The following is a 19,939-nucleotide window of genomic DNA, read 5'->3' on the forward strand; positions in this document are numbered from 1 at the left end:
CGAGTTCTGAAATTATGGATCGTAGTCATAATATTTTATTACTTAGAATTTTCTTTTTTAATCCGGTAGGTAACTACTCAGATTTGAATGTGATATCGTTATATGCATTTACTTTAGTAATGATAATAAAATAAATAAAATACTGTTTCTTGTTGCATTCCAATTTCTACATGATATTTAAGTAACCATTCCATGTTTTTAATTGTGAACTTCACTTTATAATCGTCATTCATAATAAGCATTTAACTGTGACATAAACATAAATGCAAGAATAAATCTTAGCTCTTGAGGGCGTCCGCAACGTCGCACTGCACGCACGAGTGAAATTAAATTATACCTATACGAGTAGGTAAATAATAATATGCGGGCGTCACCTTTTTCGCTTACCCGTGCTCAGACTCACGCCCGGCCCGACGCTGCGAACGTCTTAACTTCTTATGATCCAATTGTACATATATTGCAACCTATAATTTTTTTAAACAAATAGCATTTTTTGTTTCACCGATTTTTAAAACAAACGGAATTCGCACCCTTGTTCAACATGGTTCAATTGGAAAACGAATGATGGGTCTTACGACATTCAATGTTTTTATAAGAATATTAATTGTAATTACTTTTTGAGGTTTTTATAAATTATTATTTAATGGATTGTCGCGCCACCTTTTATCCGCTCCCTTTTAGCTATTCCTACTACGAATACGTTTTATACCTAAGCAATTCTGTCGTGAAATAGAATTATTCTGTACTTAGATAATCAAATAAACTTGCTTCATGGAATCGGTCGCATCGCACCACCACTATCGATGAAGGGTCGTTCATAAATAATTTTACTTCTTAAGACTGTTAGGGTATATTACGTAAAGCGAAACACGTCACACTACGTCCGACAAGTACTCGTAAGGGCCACTTGCACCAACGAAAATGGAGGGTTAACCCACCATTTTATATGGAATTTGACAGATGACAGCTCACTAACCCTGAGTGGCCTGAGTCAAGTGGTTGGTGCAAGTGGGCCTAAGTGTGACAGCGAGGCAATACGCGAATGTGGTTTACGGTAACCTTCTCTGAAAACTGCCTTGATGCATCAATGTCATAGTAAAAACTTCTCAACAAACTATTTACCTAATGCAGACAGTATGTATAAGGTACTCTATGCTTTAGGATTTGTGATAGTGCTGTAGGTAGGTACTCTAGCGTCAGGAAATTGCCGTTTCCGATTCAATTATCGATCAAATGCCGCAGTACTACAATCCATAAGCACATCGACACTTATTTATCTATATGTAGTTATGTTGACCTGTTTTTGATTGTACGATTGGTAATATCATGTAATACCTATATATTTTGCATAGTGAAGGTACTTACTCAATTTTATTAAATAAAATACTAATATGTAATTGAGTGTAATTGATTTTACACGTCAATGTGATTTAAAAATTGTATCTTTGTCATTATATGAATGTAATTAATTCATGTCAATAAATTGTATCAAAAGAAGAAAAAATATTTCATTTTCCATCTTAAAATAAAGCACTTCCGCTTATTTACGCTCCGTACTTTAATTAAATAAATAAATATTGGGGACACCTTACACAGATCAACTTAGCCCCAAACTAAGCAAAGCTTGTACTTTGGGTGCTAGGCGACGATATACATACTTAAATAGATAAATACATACTTATATACATAGAAAACATCCATGACTCAGGAACAAATATCTGTGCTCATCACACAAATAAATGCCCTTACCGGGATTCGAACCCAGGACCGCGGCTCATAACATAATTAATATTAATATAATTAGGGCCGGTTGCATCAAACCGTCTGTCACCGTTAAAGCGTTCGTTAAATTTTATTGTATGGGAAGGGAAGTTCATAGACGTCTGCAGCTTGACGATGATGTGTCTGTCAAATGTGGTTGATGCAACTCCTTATACTTGTAGATCTTTCACGCAGATTGATGCTAAAAAACCAAAAAAAAAGATCTTTCATGCAGATTGATTGATGCTAAAAAAACAAAAGAAAGGGAAGGGAGGCATGGCGATGGTTGTCATAAGTAGTTGTCACAAATACACGCAATCTTATTGAACAATGTACCTGCGAGTTGGACATGACCAACATTAATTCTAGCGGCAACCGTTGAAACTAATGAATCCATAAGATTTACCACAAAATGAGGACAGCACCAGTCATGCACTTTTGGTGCATGGTGAGTCATGCACTATGGTCCCACGTTTTTACTCAAAGCGTGGGACCATATAACGTGACAAAAACATACCTAACACCAAGGACGATATAAGGTACAGCAAGCAAGTCTCGACTGGGAGGCAAATATAACTGGTCCCTTTTTTCCATGTTTGTGTGTTTGCATTATTAAATAGAGTGTCCATCGGTTATATATGGTAGGCGTGTTCAGTGGATACATCATCATCATCATACAACTCAACATCATAGTATAATAATTGAAAAAATGGATTAGTTACAATTGTTCCCCAGGCGAGATTAGCCCCGCTGTACCTTAATACCGGGACAGACAACGCCGATACAAAAAAGTGTACCCCAGGGGCCCATTTCTCAAAACTGGAAGTTGTACAGTCAAGTGCAAAAATACGTATCGATTTTATCCGCTCAAAAATATGTACCGAGACCTTATTCCGCCGACATAAAGTGCTATGGGACATATTTTTGATAAGTTGTACGCACCCATATTTTTACACTTGACTGTACAAGCGGAAGTCTCTTTCCAACTTGTCATATTAGACATTGACATCCACTTATAAATTTTACCAGATTTAGCCTATGTTACTTCTAACACTGATTTAGTATTAAAATCGATGTTAAATATTTTTTTTATTATTTTTCCTAGTCAGAAAACCATTGTCTACCACATGTATTAATTTCTCGTTAAAAGAAAAAAATCATGCATGCAGGCAAAGTAGTTGTTGTGATACTCGAAAAGCGAAAGATTCCAATGTTGAACCGCGAGCGTAGCGAGTGGTTCAAAAAGTGGAACCTTGAGCGTTGCGAGGGTTTCAAGGCACGAAGGTTAAACAAACTTTGCCAACGAGTGAAACACAAAATTTTTCACCACACCAACACGAACAAAATACTAACTATAAAACATCAAGTTAAATCAAATCTATCAATTTATTAAATATTTATGATTCAAAATCATCATTCATAGGTAAATTCTACCAGCCAGCTTAAGACATCAGGTTAAAATTTGTATGAAATTACTTTGCACTCTTGTGAATAAAATGCAATTCTGCTATCTGTTTTCGAATAGCAAAGTAAGCCTTTACCAGTTGGTGTGGTGAAAATAAATTTTATTATTCTTCGTCAAAGTATAAATTATTTTTCAAAAATATTTTGCGAACATAGTAAATTTAGAATTTTTGGAAATGTCACCGAACTCATCTAAGGTGAAAAATAAATAAATATTTTAGCACATTCTCACACAGATTGACTGAGCCCCACGGTAAAATAAATAAAATAAATAAATAAATATTGGGGACACCTTACACAGATCAACATAGATAGTATAGTACTCGTAACATTTACATTTAAGTACCTAATTACTATTTTGGCCTCACTTTTTGTAGGAGGTGGTTTAAAAGTGATTTTGATGAGTAGTGTTTATATTGAAGCAAGTTCCTAGAAATGTGGTGCTGCAGAAGAAAGCTAGGAGTGTCCTGGACAAGGTTCAGATGCTATGGACTGGCCAAGTCAAGGCTGCATTCAGTGGCCCACTCTACGAATCAATCAATCAATCAATCAATCAATATTTATTTGCAAAAATGTAGTGTTACAGTGAGTTCTTAAGTGTAAGTATACAAAAAGTGCGTACATTCTACTTGAATAAGCATGCAAATTTTACTTATAAGCTACTTAATTAAGCTATTCTAATAGCGTATGCTAAAAGTAGCGAATGCGTAAGGAGTGGCCATGCATTGTTAAGACGATACGGTAGGGGTCAATTCTCCATACAAACGCTCTCGACTATTTCCTCCCTGGTTTTTGAAGATAGAGCAATAATTTTTTCAACACAGATTGTTATTATTTTTATCTGTGTCGGACCGTTTTGATTTTTTTGATATTCTGCTTTTTAAAGATTCTAGAGCCAATCAAAAATTTCCAAAAACGCCTTTTTCATTGTGGCGCAAAAAAAGGTGTGATACTCAAGATTGGTAACAATTAACCAAAAAAGCTAAACGGTCCGACATAGATTATTTCATTGTTATTCAGATTCTCAAATTTCGTTCCGATTGATTAAGTTTTGAAGGAGGAAAGAGTCGAGAGCGGAACCTCGATTTTAAAGATTTTTTTGAAATATCTTTTGACTGAGTTGTTCTTAATGGACAATTTTTTTTCGATAAATCTAGTTAATAACACTTGTATATTTAACTAAAATTCCCAAGTTGAAAGGGGGGCTCCTTTCCATTTTAGCATTTTCGCTACCGTATCCTCTTAACCTTGCTACCACCCCTGATGTGACGACTACCACTCTGCCAAGAGTGTAACGACAAAGAAGAAAACAAGATCGTTCTTTGACTTAAGTATATTTACCGGGACATAGACCGCACTTACCTTTGTGATTTTTGTTTTCGAACTATTTAATGTCCAGGATGTTAGCGATTTTTGTAGCCCTAACACCAAATACATGGTTAAAAATGTTAAAATACTTCGGTTTCCTCATGTTACACTGTCTATTAAAAGGACACGAAAATAAAATTGAAAACATTATTTTAAAATATGTTTTAATATTTTTAATACTTAGTTTACACATGTTTATGCTTAAGGGAAAATAATGACATCTTATTTTTAAGAAATTGAGTAATCTGCTACTGAAATTTGATCAAATATAACCATTTCTGCAACCACAGTATTCATATTCATATTTATTTATTGCATCCATGGTGTTATATTATAAGATGTTACAAAGTAGGTATACGTGCTCATGGACCCTATTAGGGCGTGGCAACATATTTATATGCTATACTACATATATACATTAAACACTAACACTATACACATAGTATTAGGTTGGTAAGATAAAAAACAATTTCGGGAAAAAAAACTTTGGTTTGAATTTGGACAAATTTTAGTAGCGGTGACCGGCTCAGCCAATAACAAACCTTAGATTACTAGATCTTACTAAATATACTTTACGCTAGTTAAAAAAAGCTTCGTAAAATACTTGACAATATCAATAGTTATTTTTTCTGCAAATATATTTGTTTATGACTAGTAATAACTTTTTGTTTTTATGTTACAATCGCAGTTTTCATTGGATTCATGAATGGGTAAAATAGTATACTTTATTACATTATTTGATAATTAAAGGCAATTATGTTTTACACAGTAATTTTTCTAGATGTAGCTATTTCTTATATTTCAACATCTCATGGGTGTCCCATCAGGGTTAGTGGGTATTTTTGGTTTGCATACTTTTTTACGACCACTGGGCCCACTAACCATAGTGCAAGTAAAGGTAAAATATCCGCAAGATGATGATTTCGTGTAATATGTATGTGAATATTGTTTTCTTATGTTATTTTCACCGTCTAAATCTCCCGTTACTGACTTTGAAACGGAGACATATCTGTTATTATCGTCCTTATTGTTATTAGAGTAAGATCTCAAGTCCTTTGGCGCTACATATTTCCCGTGAGGCGGGATATTAAGGTTAGGATACACGTATTTCACTTTACCACTTCCAGGAGTTATGGAAACTGTTTGAGCTTGTGATGGAGAACGTCTCGAACCAATGGCATACGTGTTTTGCTTGGAAGCCACAGATTTGACGCTTCCTGTAAATCCAACGGGAATGGTATACCCTCCGGTTCCCGGTACACTCTCGCCGGGCTGGTAAATTCTGCTTTCGTCCGGTCTTAGATCAGTATTTCTTTGTGTTATTACAGCGTCTTGACCATGCAATGCCCCTAGTACAATGTGTTGAGTATTTCCGCCGTTACTTTGTTTGATTTCAAAACTTTTTCTGCTCGGAGTATGCAAAGATTGATGTGTCTCGGTATCTTTTCCAAACTCATCATAGTTGTACTCTCCATCTACGGGGTCACTTCCTTCAGGGCCAAACCCTCCGTCTCCGTCGTAGTCTTCGGTAGGATTATCTTCTTTATCGCTCGTATAATCGAAATCGTTATTATTTGCATATGGTGGTTGGAACGATCGTGTGTTTCCTGCCGTAGGCGGGCTTGTGGAAGCAGCTTTATTATCACTGCCCGGCATATGGTGATCCAGGTGGCTATGACCCCCTAATCTGCCGGTAGATTGGTCTTGTGGGTTTTCAGTTATATTGACAATATTATTTTGTACGTCATTTATGTCCGGCAAAGGCAAAGGCACAGGTGTAACATCTTGCGGTCTCTCTGTGTCATCAACATTTATATTAATATCGCTTTTATCAAAGACGTCGATTTTGTTAAAAGGTAGTCGACTGGTGAATACTGCATCTTTATCCAAGCTAGCCCCAGATTGAGCTGCTCCTGTATATTTAATTCCATATTTGAAAGTGCCTTCCAGCTGTGATTGCGACTCTCCAATACGCCCGTTAGAATGAGAAGATGCTTTACCAGCACCAACAAATGGAGTTTTGAATTTGTCATGGTTTGCTCTATCGCTATCTTTATATGGGGTAAAACCGATTTGCGCCTGGGAAGAAGTACTTCCTGGACCACGAGCTTGTGCCTCCGCTGATCCCCCTTTAACTCCGCCTTGGACTTGGGTATTTGATGAATGCATTACTCCGTCGCTTTGAGCACCCGAAGTTAAAGATCCGGTTTCAGAACCAAGATTAACATTTGCTTGAGACTTACTATTCTTGCTATGCCCTTGAGCAATACTGATTGCACCGTGTTTTCCCCCTGAGACTTCACTTTGTGCTCCTTTACTTTCGTCACTAATTTCAGCTTGAGCTTGGAATGTGCCACTTCCTGCATATGTCCCGCTGACTTGTGTTTTGGCCCGACCTTTATTATTTCCTCCGTTGGAAGAAGCCATAGCCATGGTTCCATTTGAATTTTGTGTGATACTCGATTCTGCTTGTGAATCCTCTCCGTCAGCTGTTATAGCATTGGGATCAATCACGTTCTGTGGCGGACCTAGAACAAAGTAATAAGGGTACAGATTAAATTGACGTTATTTGGGTCTGACATTGAAATATTTATTAAGTTATATACAAATATCTTGTATTACGTGTTATATACACCATATTGGCGCAATTTCATTAGTTCAATTTCAAGTTCGGTATACAGCATACGAGGAGACCCCGCAGGCGAGATAACAACCAATGAAAGTGGTGCAATTTAATTGGTCGTTAACTCGTTAGGTATGCAGCATGCGGGGACTCCCCGCAAGCGAGATAACAACCAATGAAAGTTACTATTACCATTTAATTTCCCCGAATGCGGGCCCTGTGGCAAGCGTTTCAGAAATCTTTCGCACCCCGAATGCGGACCCGATCGACTAATGAAAACGTTTCCTCGAATGCGGGCCCTGTGGCACGCTTTCCAAAAATCTCTCGTACCCCGCATGCGGGCCCTATCGACTTAATGAAATTGCGCCAATACCTACCTAATATACCTACTATTCAGGTAGGTATCTATTGAATGCAACCTATTTAGTCACATTATTGGCTTCGTGCGAAGTGCATGGAGGGGGGTCAAAATCGACACTGATTGTGGTTGTCATCTATCAAAACTCATAAAATATAATACAATGTGTAATGTTTGATATGGGGCATCAATGTTGTTTCGTTGTTAATTGTAAAAATAATGGCATAAATAGTCGTTGCACGTTCTATGCGTTTCTTAGAGCACACTGGAAATTGGATCAAAGAACTAAATGGATAGCTACGGTGAAAAGAAAACGTAAGTGACATGTCAAAACAAAACATTATAATTTATTTTTTATAATTATATTTAAGCTTTGTTTACCTAATATTGTTCAATACGCTGTTAGTATTTTTCCTACCGTAAAAGATTATGCTTAAAGATTCAGGCCTAGCCTGGTAATAGGCCCGTGTCGGATATTTCTGCGGCCGCGGACATGACTAGGTACTTACGTTTAGATTTGTTTTATATGGCATTAACGGGACGGAGGTTTAGCGAATACCATATCACTAGCTCGAAGAACTTGTACCATTACTCCTATGTTCTTCAAGATTCCTTATATGCCCTGCCAGCACCAATTTATTGACTCTTTCTGTAGTCTGGGGTTGGAAGTTTATACCGTGAGTAAACTGATTTTTGGTATTATAACCATGTCTTTATAATCTATCTACCTAAATTACACTTGAAATAGTAGCTCTTGTTATTCGATGTATTTAAAATTAACGAAAAATCGTTAAAATATAATGTTTGTTTACATGTCAGTTTTTGACATTTTCCACTTCAGGTTCACATGGTAGTGGGCGTACCTAATTGTCGTGCACGTAGCCAATAGCTGACGTATAAACGACATATTGACATGTAGTCGGTGATGTTATGGTGCTCTGAATGCTCTGATCATCATACCTACCCTTAATCGTAAATGTTGCCCTATGTGTTACGTTAGGTATTGAAATAAGATATCATTTTATAGACTTACTTTGGGTTCCACTAGAATCAAGACCCTGAAAAAAAAAATCATTATTTTTATCAATTATTCAGACAGTGAACTGCTAAGTATATACATATAATATGTTTCACTCAATGAATATCGTACTTGTCACTAATCGTTGAGTTGACTGATAGCTATGTGTTTACAATGTTAAATCTGAATATTACATTATTATTCTCAATGAGGCATATCGCTATAATAACCAATTTTAGAAATCACAGAGAAATGCAAATATTGTCACTCACTGTTTGTTCTATTCCCTGTCTGCCCGGTTGATTGTTCCACACTGGTGTACCCTGTCCATTTGGTTGATAACCACCTTGTCCCCCAGGTTGATAAGTACCTTGTCCCCCAGTATGATAAGTACCCTGAGCCCCAGGTTGATAGTTACCCTGACCACCAGGTTGATTAGTTCCCAGCCCGCCGGGTTGATAATTACCCTGTCCCCCAGGTTGAAAGGTACCCTGCCCACCAGGTTGATTAGGCCCCTGGCCACCAGGTTGATAATTATCCTGTCCCCCAGGTTGATAGTTACCCTGACCACCAGGTTGATTAGTTCCCTGCCCGCCGGGTTGATAATTACCCTGTCCCCCGGTTTGATAAGTACCCTGCCCACTAGGTTGATTAGTCCCTTGCCCACCAGGTTGATAATTACCCTGTCCCCCTGGTTGATAAGTACCCTGACCGCCGGATTGAATATTTCCTTGTCCTCCGGGATGATAATTACCCTGTCCCCCTGTTTGATAAGTACCTTGACCGCCAGGTTGATTAGACCCCTGCCCACCAGGTTGATAATTACCCTGTCCCCCTGTTTGGTAGGTACCCTGGCCACCAGGTAGATAGTTACCCTGTCCACCAGGTTGATAATTACCCTGACCCCCGGGTTGAATGGTTCCTTGTCCACCGGGTTGATAGTTACCCTGTCCCCCTGTTTGATAAGTACCCTGCCCACCAGGTTGATAGTTGCTCTGTCCCTCAGGTTGGTAAGTACCCTGACCACCAGGTCGAGCAGTTCCTTGCCCGCTGGGTGGATAACTACCCTGCCCCCCAGGTGGATAGTTGCCCTGGCCCCCAGGTTGGTAGTTACTCTGATCACCGGTTTGATAAGTTCCCTGTCCACCGGGTTGATAATTTCTCTGTCCCCCTGCTGGATAAGTACCCTGGCCACCAGGTTGATTAGTTCCTTGCCCACCGGTTGCAATAGTTCCTTGCCCAACAGGTTGATAATTACCCTGTCCTCCTGGTTGATAAATACCTTGAACCCCTGGTTGAAATGTACCCTGACCTCCGGGTTGAACAGTTCCCTGTCCGCTCGGTTGATAAGTACCTTGACCGCCGGACTGATTAATTCCTTGTCCAACAGGTTGACTATTACCCTGAACGCCAGGCAGATTATTACCATGACCACCGGGTTGATAGTTACCCTGTCCGCCTGTCTGATAAGTACCCTGACCAACGGGTCGATTAAGAACTGCTGCGCCGGGTTGATAATTACCTTGTCCTCCCGGGAGATAAGTTCCCTGACCCCCGGGTTGATAAATTCCCTGACCCCCGGGTTGATAATTACCCTGTCCTCCTGGTAGATAAGTCCCATGAACTCCTGGATGATAAGTACCTTGTCCACCATTCTGATTGTTTCCTACTGGAACACCGGGTACGCCTGGTGGGTTATTCCCTCCTATGTTAAATACTGTCGGGCTTGTGTTGCCGTTAATTCCAGATCCATCTCCACCTGTCCCTATGTATTGAGGAGGATTCGGACCGACTACGCAGCAAAAAATAGTTGAACCTTGTCGTACGCCAGGTGCGATTCCTGACATAAGGGATAAATCTTTACCGAAGAACGGTGCAAAATATGGTAAACCTCCGTAACTACCCGTTCCCGCTCCATTGCTATCGAGACCTCCTTGAATACCCGGTCCACTTCCTACAGTATTGGGACCACCTCCGTAGGTAACCGGGCCGCCGCCTACACCTCCAGGTCCACCTCCGTAGGTGCCCGGACCGCCGCCTACACCTCCAGGTCCACCTCCGTAGGTGCCCGGACCGCCCCCTACTCCTCCAGGTCCACCTCCGTAGGTGCCCGGACCGCCGCCTACACTTCCTGGTCCACCTCCGTAGGTGCCCGGACCGCCTCCTACGCCTCCAGGTCCAATTCCGTACGTGCCCGGACCACCTACACCCCCAGGTCCACCTCCGTAGCTGCCTGGACCGCTTACACCTGCAAGTCCACCTCCGTAGGAGCCCGGACTGCCCCCTACGCCTCCAGGAGCCCGGACTGCCCCCTACGACCCTCCAGGTCCACCTCCGTACGTGCCCGGACCACCTCCTACACCTCCAGGTCCACCTCCGAAGGTGCCCGGACCCCGGACTGCCCCCTGCGCCTCCAGGTCCACCTGCGTACATGCCCGGACCACCTCCTACACCTCCAGGTCCACCTCCGAAGGTGCCCGGACCGCCCCCTGCGCCTCCAGGTCCACCTGCGTACGTGCCCGGACCACCTCCTACACCTCCAGGTCCACCTCCGTAGGTGCCCGGACCGCCGCTTACACCTCCAGGTACACCTCCGTAGGCGCCTGGACCACCTCCAGGTCCACCTCCGAAGGTGCCCGGACCGCCCCCTACGCCTCCAGGTCCACCTCCGTACGTGCCTGGACCACCTCCTACACCTCCAGGTCCACCTCCAAAGGTGCCCGGACCGCCCCCTACGCCTCCAGGTGCACCTCCTACACCTCCAGGTCCACCTCCGAAGGTGCCCGGACCGCCCCCTACGCCTCCAGGTCCACCTCCGTACGTGCCCGGACCACCTCCTACACCTCCAGGTCCACCTCCAAAGGTGCCCGGACCGCCCCCTACACCTCCAGGTGCACCTCCTACACCTCCAGGTCCACCTCCGAAGGTGCCCGGACCGCCCCCTACGCCTCCAGGTCCACCTCCGTACGTGCCCGGACCACCTCCTACACCTCCAGGTCCACCTCCAAAGGTGCCCGGACCGCCCCCTACACCTCCAGGTGCACCTCCTACACCTCCAGGTCCACCTCCGAAGGTGCCCGGACCGCCCCCTACGCCTACAGGTGCACCTCCTACACCTCCAGGTCCACCTCCGTAGGTGCCCGGACCGCCTACACCTCCTGGACCTGGTCCACCTAAACTACCTGGTCCTCCGCCATAAGCTCCCGGTCCCCCCTCATTACCACCTGGACCCCCATAACTACCTGGTCCCCTTCCATGGCTACCAGGGCCACCTATATAACTACCCGGACCCCCTCCTTGATTCCAGTCTCCACCAGCAGGTATTCTTTCGTTGCCCCCTGTTGGACGTCGTAAACTTCCTACATCAGGTGCGTAGCGATCAACACATTCATCGCAACTGGGATCGTACATGGACTGACTTTGAGCTTGGCCCATACCGCTTCTGCCACCTGTAAAATTATACGAAGTAAAATAATTGAAATTTCCAATTAATTAACAATCATGATCGCTTCCGTGCGAGATATAAATGGAAGGTTTAAATCGAGATATAAATCTTGGGACTATATTTTATTTTGTCATACTTACTGACAACAGCTTTAGATGTATCTGCTGCAGAAATCGCTTCCGCTTTGCCTTCATCCTTTGCTCCTTGTTCTATTGCCAAATATTGTGATTGAGTCTGTCCTCTGAACCTTCCTCTATACGGAGCCTGTCTGCGTTGTCTTGGTCCTATCTGGTGATCTAAGCTCCAGTTGTTCAAAGAGTCCATTGGTAGATGGATCGTTCTTTTACATGTTGTCACCGTAACATCGTTACCCGGAGAGTAGATCTGTAAAAACCACGTGGGAATAAATAATGTGTTTTTCACCACACCAACAGGCTTACTTTGCTATTCGTACAACAGATAGCAAAATTGCATTTTATCCACAAGAGTGCAAAGTAATTTCATACAAATTTTAACTGGATTTCTTGAGCTGGCTGGTAGAAATGATGATTTGAATTATAAACATTGAACAAATTGATAGATTTGATTTAGTTTGATGTTTTATAGTCAGTATTTTGATCATGTTGGTGTGGTGAAAAGTTTTGTGTTTCACTCGGCGGCAAAGTTTGTTTAACCTTCGTACCTTGAAACCATCGCAACGCTCAAGATTCCACTTTTTGAACCACTCGCTACGCTCGCGGTTCAATATTGGAATCTTTCGCTTGCTCGGGCTTCAATATTGTCACGTGCGTAAACAACAATTTTGCTCCTTGTAAAACAAATAACTATTTAAGACGCAACATATTTCAGTGCAGATGTTTGCGGATGTGTGCGGTGTTTTTTACGCACTAGTGCGAGGAGTGGTTCATTATATTTCAGGCCGAAACTTCGGAGGGCCATCTAACGTCGTACTATACACATGGGAAAAGGAAATTCGTAACTCGTGTCGATTTAAAACGTTCCCTTGAAAAACGTCGTAAAATACACGTGGGAAGAGAAAATTCGTGTTGATTTAAAACACTTCCTTCGGTCGTGTTTACGACCTTAGTTCTCGACGTGAAAGTAGTTTAAGAAAAATATATAATATATATGATTGATTATAAGTGCCAGTTTTCTGAATGATATTTAATATTCAGGTAAAAATACATACAAACATACACTTTTTTAGGGTTCCATACCAAAATGGTACAAAAGGAACCCTTAGGGCGACGCTCTGTCCGTCTGTCTGTCTGTCTGTCACATTTCTAAATATCTCGAAAACTACTTATGCTATCGACTTGAAATTTGGAATACTTATGAACATCGTGAACCTCTACAATCATAAAGTATTTTTTATTTTATTTATTAATATATCCCTCTCAAATTTGGAATCTCTAGGACCAGCGGTTTCGGCTGTGCGTTGATATGTTAGTCAGCCAGTCAGTCAGTCAGTCAGTTTCTTCTTTTATATATTTAGATTTAGAATGTTCGGGAAAGTTCTTATATTTTCTAGAATATTCTAGAACGTTCCAAAACGTGTAAAACTTAATGTTGTTCATAAGAATGTTCTGGAATGTTCAAATGATCTAGAAAAGTCCAGAATGTGTGTAAATGTTTCAATCGATATGGAATGTTCTAGAAAGTTCTGAAAACTTATGGAATAATGTAGAAATTTCATAAATATGTAAAACTTAATTCAGTTTAACACAGTTTGGAACGTTCTAGAACATTCTAGAAAATATTAGAATTTTCCAGAGCATTCTATATCAACTGTATTCAGTTTTGCACATTTTGGAACGTTCTAGATAATTCTAGAAAATATCAGAACTTTCCAGAATATTCTATATCAATTACATTCAGTTTTGCACGTTTTGGAACGTATTATATAGATTATATAGAAAATGACCAAAATGAAAGGGGGGTAAACTATAAATGTCAAGTTACTAGGTCAAGTGGGGTCGTTAGAAAGAGCTCAAACTGTACAGTCACCCAAGAAAATGGATTACCACTTTTCGACCCTATGTTAAACACATAAGGTCGAAAAGTTGTAAACCACTTTTTTTGCTGACTGTACATACATATCAAAACTATTTTTTATAATTTTTTAATTGTGGAAAAAAAGTCGTTTTTACAAGGAAAATGTAAACCCCCGTATCTCCGAAGTTTACCAACGAAAATTTATGAATTTTTTACCAAATAAGGCTATCATAATAAATGTTACAGGAAAAATAAAATTTATCATTTTCAATTTTACCAACCTTGCGGGTGTTTATTATTGTACCTGTACTTTTTACTGAATAACAATAAAAGTACCTTCTTTCAAAAAGAGGAAAAATGATTAAAATCGGTTCACGAAATAATTATCCCATAAGAATCATCTTCCATACTTTAAGCTCGCGCACATTAGTTTACTTAATTTGCCGATAGATGTCGCTGTACGTTGAGCGCTCATTTCCTGCATCGCGTTTTTTCTGATATATTGTTGGGTCGGGTCAGTATCAGATCAGGAGCGTCCTTACGACACTGTTGTAACGTACCTAAACTATTGACGTCAAATTGTCTTGATTTTCTTTGGACGTTGTCTAACAATAAAATTGTATATTAAAATATTACTCGTTATGTGGGAAATTGAGTCTTGAGGGATTTAGTCAAGTCTGTAGAGTTATATGAATTAAGTACATTTGATGATTCAAGTATTGAAAGTTTGTACGGAACCCTCGGTGGGCGAGTCCGACTCGCACTTGGCCGTTTTTTTTTACTTTTGGAGAAATTAACTTAAATCCATAGAACATTTTTTACTTGATTTGACCTCAGAAATGCGTGGATAAAATCGTTCGGGTTCCTCATGTTACACCGTGTATAAGTTACATCAATTTGCATTTGCCAAGCGAAAGGCTAATGCTATTTATTCCATTTTACAAAATAGAGGTATAATAACATTGAAATAGACAATAATACCTCGTGTTCAGTTTTTATTATTGTGGTTTTAATTAGAACCTTGTTAATTTATGTGAATATCGCCTTCTCAATGAGGAATGTGTTGCCTCAATCATTGTTGTTTGGCCTATTTACGATAGCGTTTAGTAGGCTGACAAAAAAGGTCAAGGCAATAAGGCCAACCTTGGCAAAGAGAACTTTATCTTTCAAATGTATTCAAATGAAGCCGCCCAACGAATGTCGAGAAAATCGCAAGAATAGACGCATTGGTTTACATTTTGACATTTAATTTCTGTACTAAATGTATTCTAATAAAAGTATATTAATTATTGTCACCGTGACAGTGTACTTGATCGGTTTTACTCTAATACTGTGCTTGTTAGCAACATCCGCGAAGGAGTGGAGCTACCTACAAGTAAATGTCACAAATAACTACATGTAATTTTATGGGCATGTCTCTTTGACTACATAAGATACCAGTTGTGCAAGATAACGAGTAGCGTTCAACCAAACAATTGGAAATTATGAGTTATGACATACTCGTATAAATATAATTTTGAAAATCGATAGTCCGAGTTAGTGTATGCGTTTAGCCCTGTTATTGTACTCACTGCTCATACTAATAAAACCGAATCAAGTTATAAACAGGACAGGCCTTAACAGATAAAAATAAATAAGGCACCTACACGCACCTAGGTTGCTCTTTGGGAATTTAACTATAATGTTCAGGAATGCGGAATTAAACTAAACACTGTGTATTGGCTTCGTGCGAAGTGCATAGAGGGGGTAAGCAAAGCGATCGCAGTGCTTGCGGTGGTCAAAATCGACACTGATTGTGGTTGTCATCTATCAAAACTCATAAAATATAATACAATGTGTAATGTTTGATATGGGGCATCAATGTTGTTTCGTTGTTAATTGTAAAAATAATGGCATAAATAGTCGTTGCACGTTCTATGCGTTTCTTAGGTACCGGCCACATCAGAGCGTCGCGTGTCTCGGGGCGCGCAACGGACGTCCGCGCCACGCCACCTGAGTGTAATTCAAAAAACGTCTCCTCAGTACATTTTGTATAGGAAGGACGTAAGACGCGCCCCAGGTGGCGTGGCGGCGGCGTGGCGCGCGCCTCGCCGCTAGGCGGCGCGCCTTACGTCCTTCCTATACAAAATGTACTGAGGAGACGTTTTTTGAATTACACTCAGGTGGCGTGGCGCGGACGTCCGTTGCGCGCCCCGAGACACGCGACGCTCTGGTGTGGCCGGTCACTTAGAGCACACTGGAAATTGGATCAAAGAACTAAATGGATAGCTACGGTGAAAAGAAAACGTAAGTGACATGTCAAAACAAACCATTATAATAAATTATATTTAAGCTTTGTTTACCTAATATTGTTCAATACGCTGTTAGTATTTTTCCTACCGTAAAAGATTATGCTTAAAGATTCAGGCCTAGCCTGGGATTAGGCCCGTGTCGGATATTTCTGCGGCCGCGGACATGACTAGATACTTACGTTTAGATTTGTTTTATATGGCATTAACGGGACGGAGGTTTAGCGAATACCATATCACTAGCTCGAAGAACTTGTACCATTACTCCTATGTTCTTCAAGATTCCTTATGTGCCCTGCCAGTACCAATTTATTGACTCTTTCTGTAGTCTGGGGTTGGAAGTTTATACCGTGAGTAATGCTTTGGAAACTGATTTTTGGTATTATATCCATGTCTTTATAATCTATCTACCTAAATTACACTTGAAATAGTAGCTCTTGTTATTCGATTTATTTAAAATTAACGAAAAATCGTTAAAATATAATGTTTGTTTACATGTCATTTTTTGACATTTTCCACTTCAAGTTCACATGGTAGTGGGCGTAATTGTCGTGCACGTAGCCAATAAGAATAAGTATGGTAAACATTAGAAAACACAGAAGCAGTATTGCTTTATCACGGTAAATATGTCTTGGCAATATTCAAAAGACTGATCCTATTTTTGTGCTAGTAAAAACATAGAAATAATTTTTCTATCGAGGTAGACTATTTACATATCTTCAGAAGATTACGTTTAATTACCTATCTTAATCGCATTGTTCATACGTATCAATAACTATTCTTAATCGATTACATTGGACGCCAATATTCGTCTGCGAATGTAAAAAAGCACTACAAAACCATCACCAGTTGATTATTAATTAAATATCTACACACGTTTGAACTTCTGACCTTATATCACAAATACACATTTCTGGTTTTAAATGACATAACCTATTAAAAGTATGAAAATTCATACATAACTGCCACTAATATTATCTGGTGTTAGTCTTGATAACGCCCCTTTATGTAGGCAACTACGTCCATCTCTAAATTCAGGTCAGCGACTAAGATAGCAACTTCCAAGTTTCTTTATCGTATATTACCGTTTTGTTATATCCGTCACTGAATTGTATCCTATGAATCTGAACTCGGAGGAACATTGATACAAGTGTTTCTTATTTTCTAATTGAATTTCAATTCAAATTAGGTAACAGCAAGAAGCTGAATAAACCACAAAGCAAGTAAAACGTGTAGACAAACGCTCAGTCTTTATTAAGACCTATCTTTATTTTTGAGACGAATGAGATAGAACTAAATATCTCTCGGTAAACTACTAGATGCTATTTATAACCTTACTATGAGTTTGACACCGACATATTCGTTAACTCGTGTTTAACATATGTACCCTCTGTATTAGAGATGGGCCGAATATGGACTTTGCCGAATACGAATATTCGGCCGAACATTCGGTTCAGCTCTTACCGAACCGAACATTCGGCCGAATATTCGGTTACGCCATATTTTAAAGCGGATGTTAAGATTAAAACTATTAAATGATTGATAATGGTTACATGTTACTCGAACTACATATTGTGGTCTTACGATTTAGTGGATTTAACTAAAACGTAGTTAAAACAACTCTGAACTCTTCTCAACTCTTAAATTACGGTTTTTTTTAACTTTGTATTTATATTTTGAGTATTTTGACGCATAGGCAATTATCTCTTTTTAGTAGTTCCTTAGAAAGCTACTAAAATAGGAGCTTATTATCCAATGGAATACGTAAGATCTACATTAGTTATTTACTTTGTTTATTCGGTAAGTATTCGGCAATGCAACCGAATTATTCGGCCGAATACGAACATTGAAAAACTTGCCTAATATGCCGAATACCGAATATTTACCGAATATTCGGCCCATCTCTACTCTGTATCATTTCACTCGTTCTAAGGTTCGTTTGCACCTAACCGTCTGTTACCGAAATACATAAGCTTAAGCAAATTTTCTTGTATGGAAATCTTAATAGATTTTTGCTGGGTGATGATAGGCCTGATTTAGACGGCGTGCGAATTCGCTTGCGATTTTAGTTACATTGCGGGCTGTTGAGGTTACATACAATTTTGCACAGCCATAAAATACCTCAATGTAATAAAACTCGTATGCGAGTTCTTGTTCCGTCTAAATGGGCCCTAAGTCTGGCTACATGCGACAAGCGAGTAGCGTAGAAAGTCATTCACTCAGACGTTAGTGAATACGTCGGTATTGGTTGATACTGCGAGCGACTCGAGGTAAAGCTACTGATCGACAGGATATGATCGTTAAAGTTGAATCACTGAATTCTTAAGGTACCAAGGGCCCATTTCTCGAAGCTACAAGTTGGAAAGAGACTTCCACTTGTAACTTTCAATTTTGAGAAATGGGCAACAGGACTATCGAGTTCTAGGTATCCCCGCCATATTTGCTATGATGAAATAAATGACATAATTATCCTAACACCCGATCAAATAAATTAAGTACACTTGGTAATAATTCGCATGGCAGTAGTGTTCAGTTCACATTGGTATGTGTAGGTATTATGTAGGTATTTAGATTACAAACTTCAAAAGTTACTTACCAATATTTGTTTATGATCATGCGATGATTTAGAGTTGCTTATGCCGCATGCATACTGCGGGGGGACCCGGTGCAGTTTCTTCTCGGCTCGGCTGACGTCGCCAGCTGCGAGCTGCCATATCCAGCACCGCTGGCTCACACGCTCTTGACACACTATTTCTAACTGAAAGTTGAGTTTTGTGGGTGACATAAATAGAGGACTATCGGTTATGCCTATAGGTTACACCGGCGCAGAAAAGTTAATGAAACCATGTTCTCTATTTCTTTTTGTAAATAAGGAATACATTAAGTATTAAATTGTAAGTAGTTTTAAACCAAATGAGAATATGTTGTGGTCGCGACGCGACCCTCGGTAATGAAGAATCGAGGAGGAAAAAGTAACTAAAACAAGTAAGATTTTCATTCAATTTCTTAGTTAAAACAAATGTCTTCATTTATACACCCTATTCCATTGATCGCAGTCTAATCGCTTATAGCAACTGAAATAAACAGACTGTCTTGTCTAATTGCATCGTTATAAAATAACATGCAAAACTAGGAAACGTGAATTCGGAAAATGAAAGTTAAACTAACAGAGGATAAATCATTATTCATACTTGCTGAGTATCGGGTATTATTCGGGTGGCTCCCAAAGTGCCGATGGTGGCCAGGATGAGTATAGCGGTGCGGGCGGCGCGTGCGGGCCGCGCGGGCGCAGGTCGCGGCGGGTAGCGTGCGCGCGCAAGACGCATGCCGACGTGCTGGGGCGCGACAACGCTCTGCCGAAACGCGCGCGCCAGCCCACTGTCCGCCGTTTGACCCACACTCGCGACCCGCAACCCAAGATGAACCCACTATAGATATAAGTTCACCCACCCAATTTCGGCGATAGCGAATAGTTTTAGATATTATTAAGCACACGAGAATTTAGGCAACTTTATATTTCGCCTAGTCGCAGTGTAAACTTTCTGGTCTAGTCGGTGTCGGTGCGGTGCAGTGACCTGCCTGCTTAGCCGATGGTCCTGGGTTCGAATCCCGGTAAGGG

At 40.4% G+C, this 19,939-nt stretch overlaps 2 protein-coding genes across 2 annotated transcripts; both read right to left on the bottom strand.

The window, feature by feature from the left end:
• Window positions 1–7,005: 7,005 nt before the first annotated feature.
• On the bottom strand, window positions 7,006–10,385 carry LOC125241095. Its single transcript, XM_048149410.1, has 3 exons — window positions 8,865–10,385; window positions 8,608–8,632; window positions 7,006–7,121 (listed from the first exon to the last, which is right to left on the bottom strand). Exon 1 carries the CDS (start codon window positions 10,244–10,246, stop codon window positions 8,873–8,875), a length of 1,374 nt encoding a protein of 457 aa, XP_048005367.1. The 5' UTR covers window positions 10,247–10,385; the 3' UTR covers window positions 7,006–7,121; window positions 8,608–8,632; window positions 8,865–8,872.
• LOC125240487 (glycine-rich cell wall structural protein 1-like) lies at window positions 10,259–19,692 on the bottom strand. Its single transcript, XM_048148381.1, has 6 exons — window positions 19,512–19,692; window positions 18,917–19,078; window positions 12,178–12,421; window positions 10,953–12,041; window positions 10,578–10,840; window positions 10,259–10,279 (listed from the first exon to the last, which is right to left on the bottom strand). The coding sequence occupies exons 1-6, from the start codon at window positions 19,644–19,646 to the stop codon at window positions 10,259–10,261; spliced, it is 1,914 nt and encodes a 637-aa protein (XP_048004338.1). The 5' UTR covers window positions 19,647–19,692.
• Between the last annotated feature and the right edge of the window lie 247 nt (window positions 19,693–19,939).

Source organism: Leguminivora glycinivorella, chromosome Z, assembly GCF_023078275.1.
Source record: "Leguminivora glycinivorella isolate SPB_JAAS2020 chromosome Z, LegGlyc_1.1, whole genome shotgun sequence".
Taxonomy (NCBI): domain Eukaryota; kingdom Metazoa; phylum Arthropoda; class Insecta; order Lepidoptera; family Tortricidae; genus Leguminivora; species Leguminivora glycinivorella.

Excerpts from the sequence above, each read along its gene's own strand:
- LOC125241095 (XM_048149410.1), bottom strand. The coding sequence starts at position 10,246 with ATGGTGGACAAGGTACTTATCATCCAGGAGTTCATGGGACTTATCTAC.
- LOC125240487 (XM_048148381.1), bottom strand. The coding sequence starts at position 19,646 with ATGCGTCTTGCGCGCGCACGCTACCCGCCGCGACCTGCGCCCGCGCGG. Across the intron at positions 12,422-18,916 it reads ATGATCATAAACAAATATTG|ATCTACTCTCCGGGTAACGA; the intron begins GTAAGTAACTTT and ends TGGTTTTTACAG. Across the intron at positions 10,841-10,952 it reads TCGGAGGTGGACCTGGAGGT|GTGTAAGCGGTCCAGGCAGC; the intron begins GTAGGAGGTGGT and ends GTGGACTTGCAG.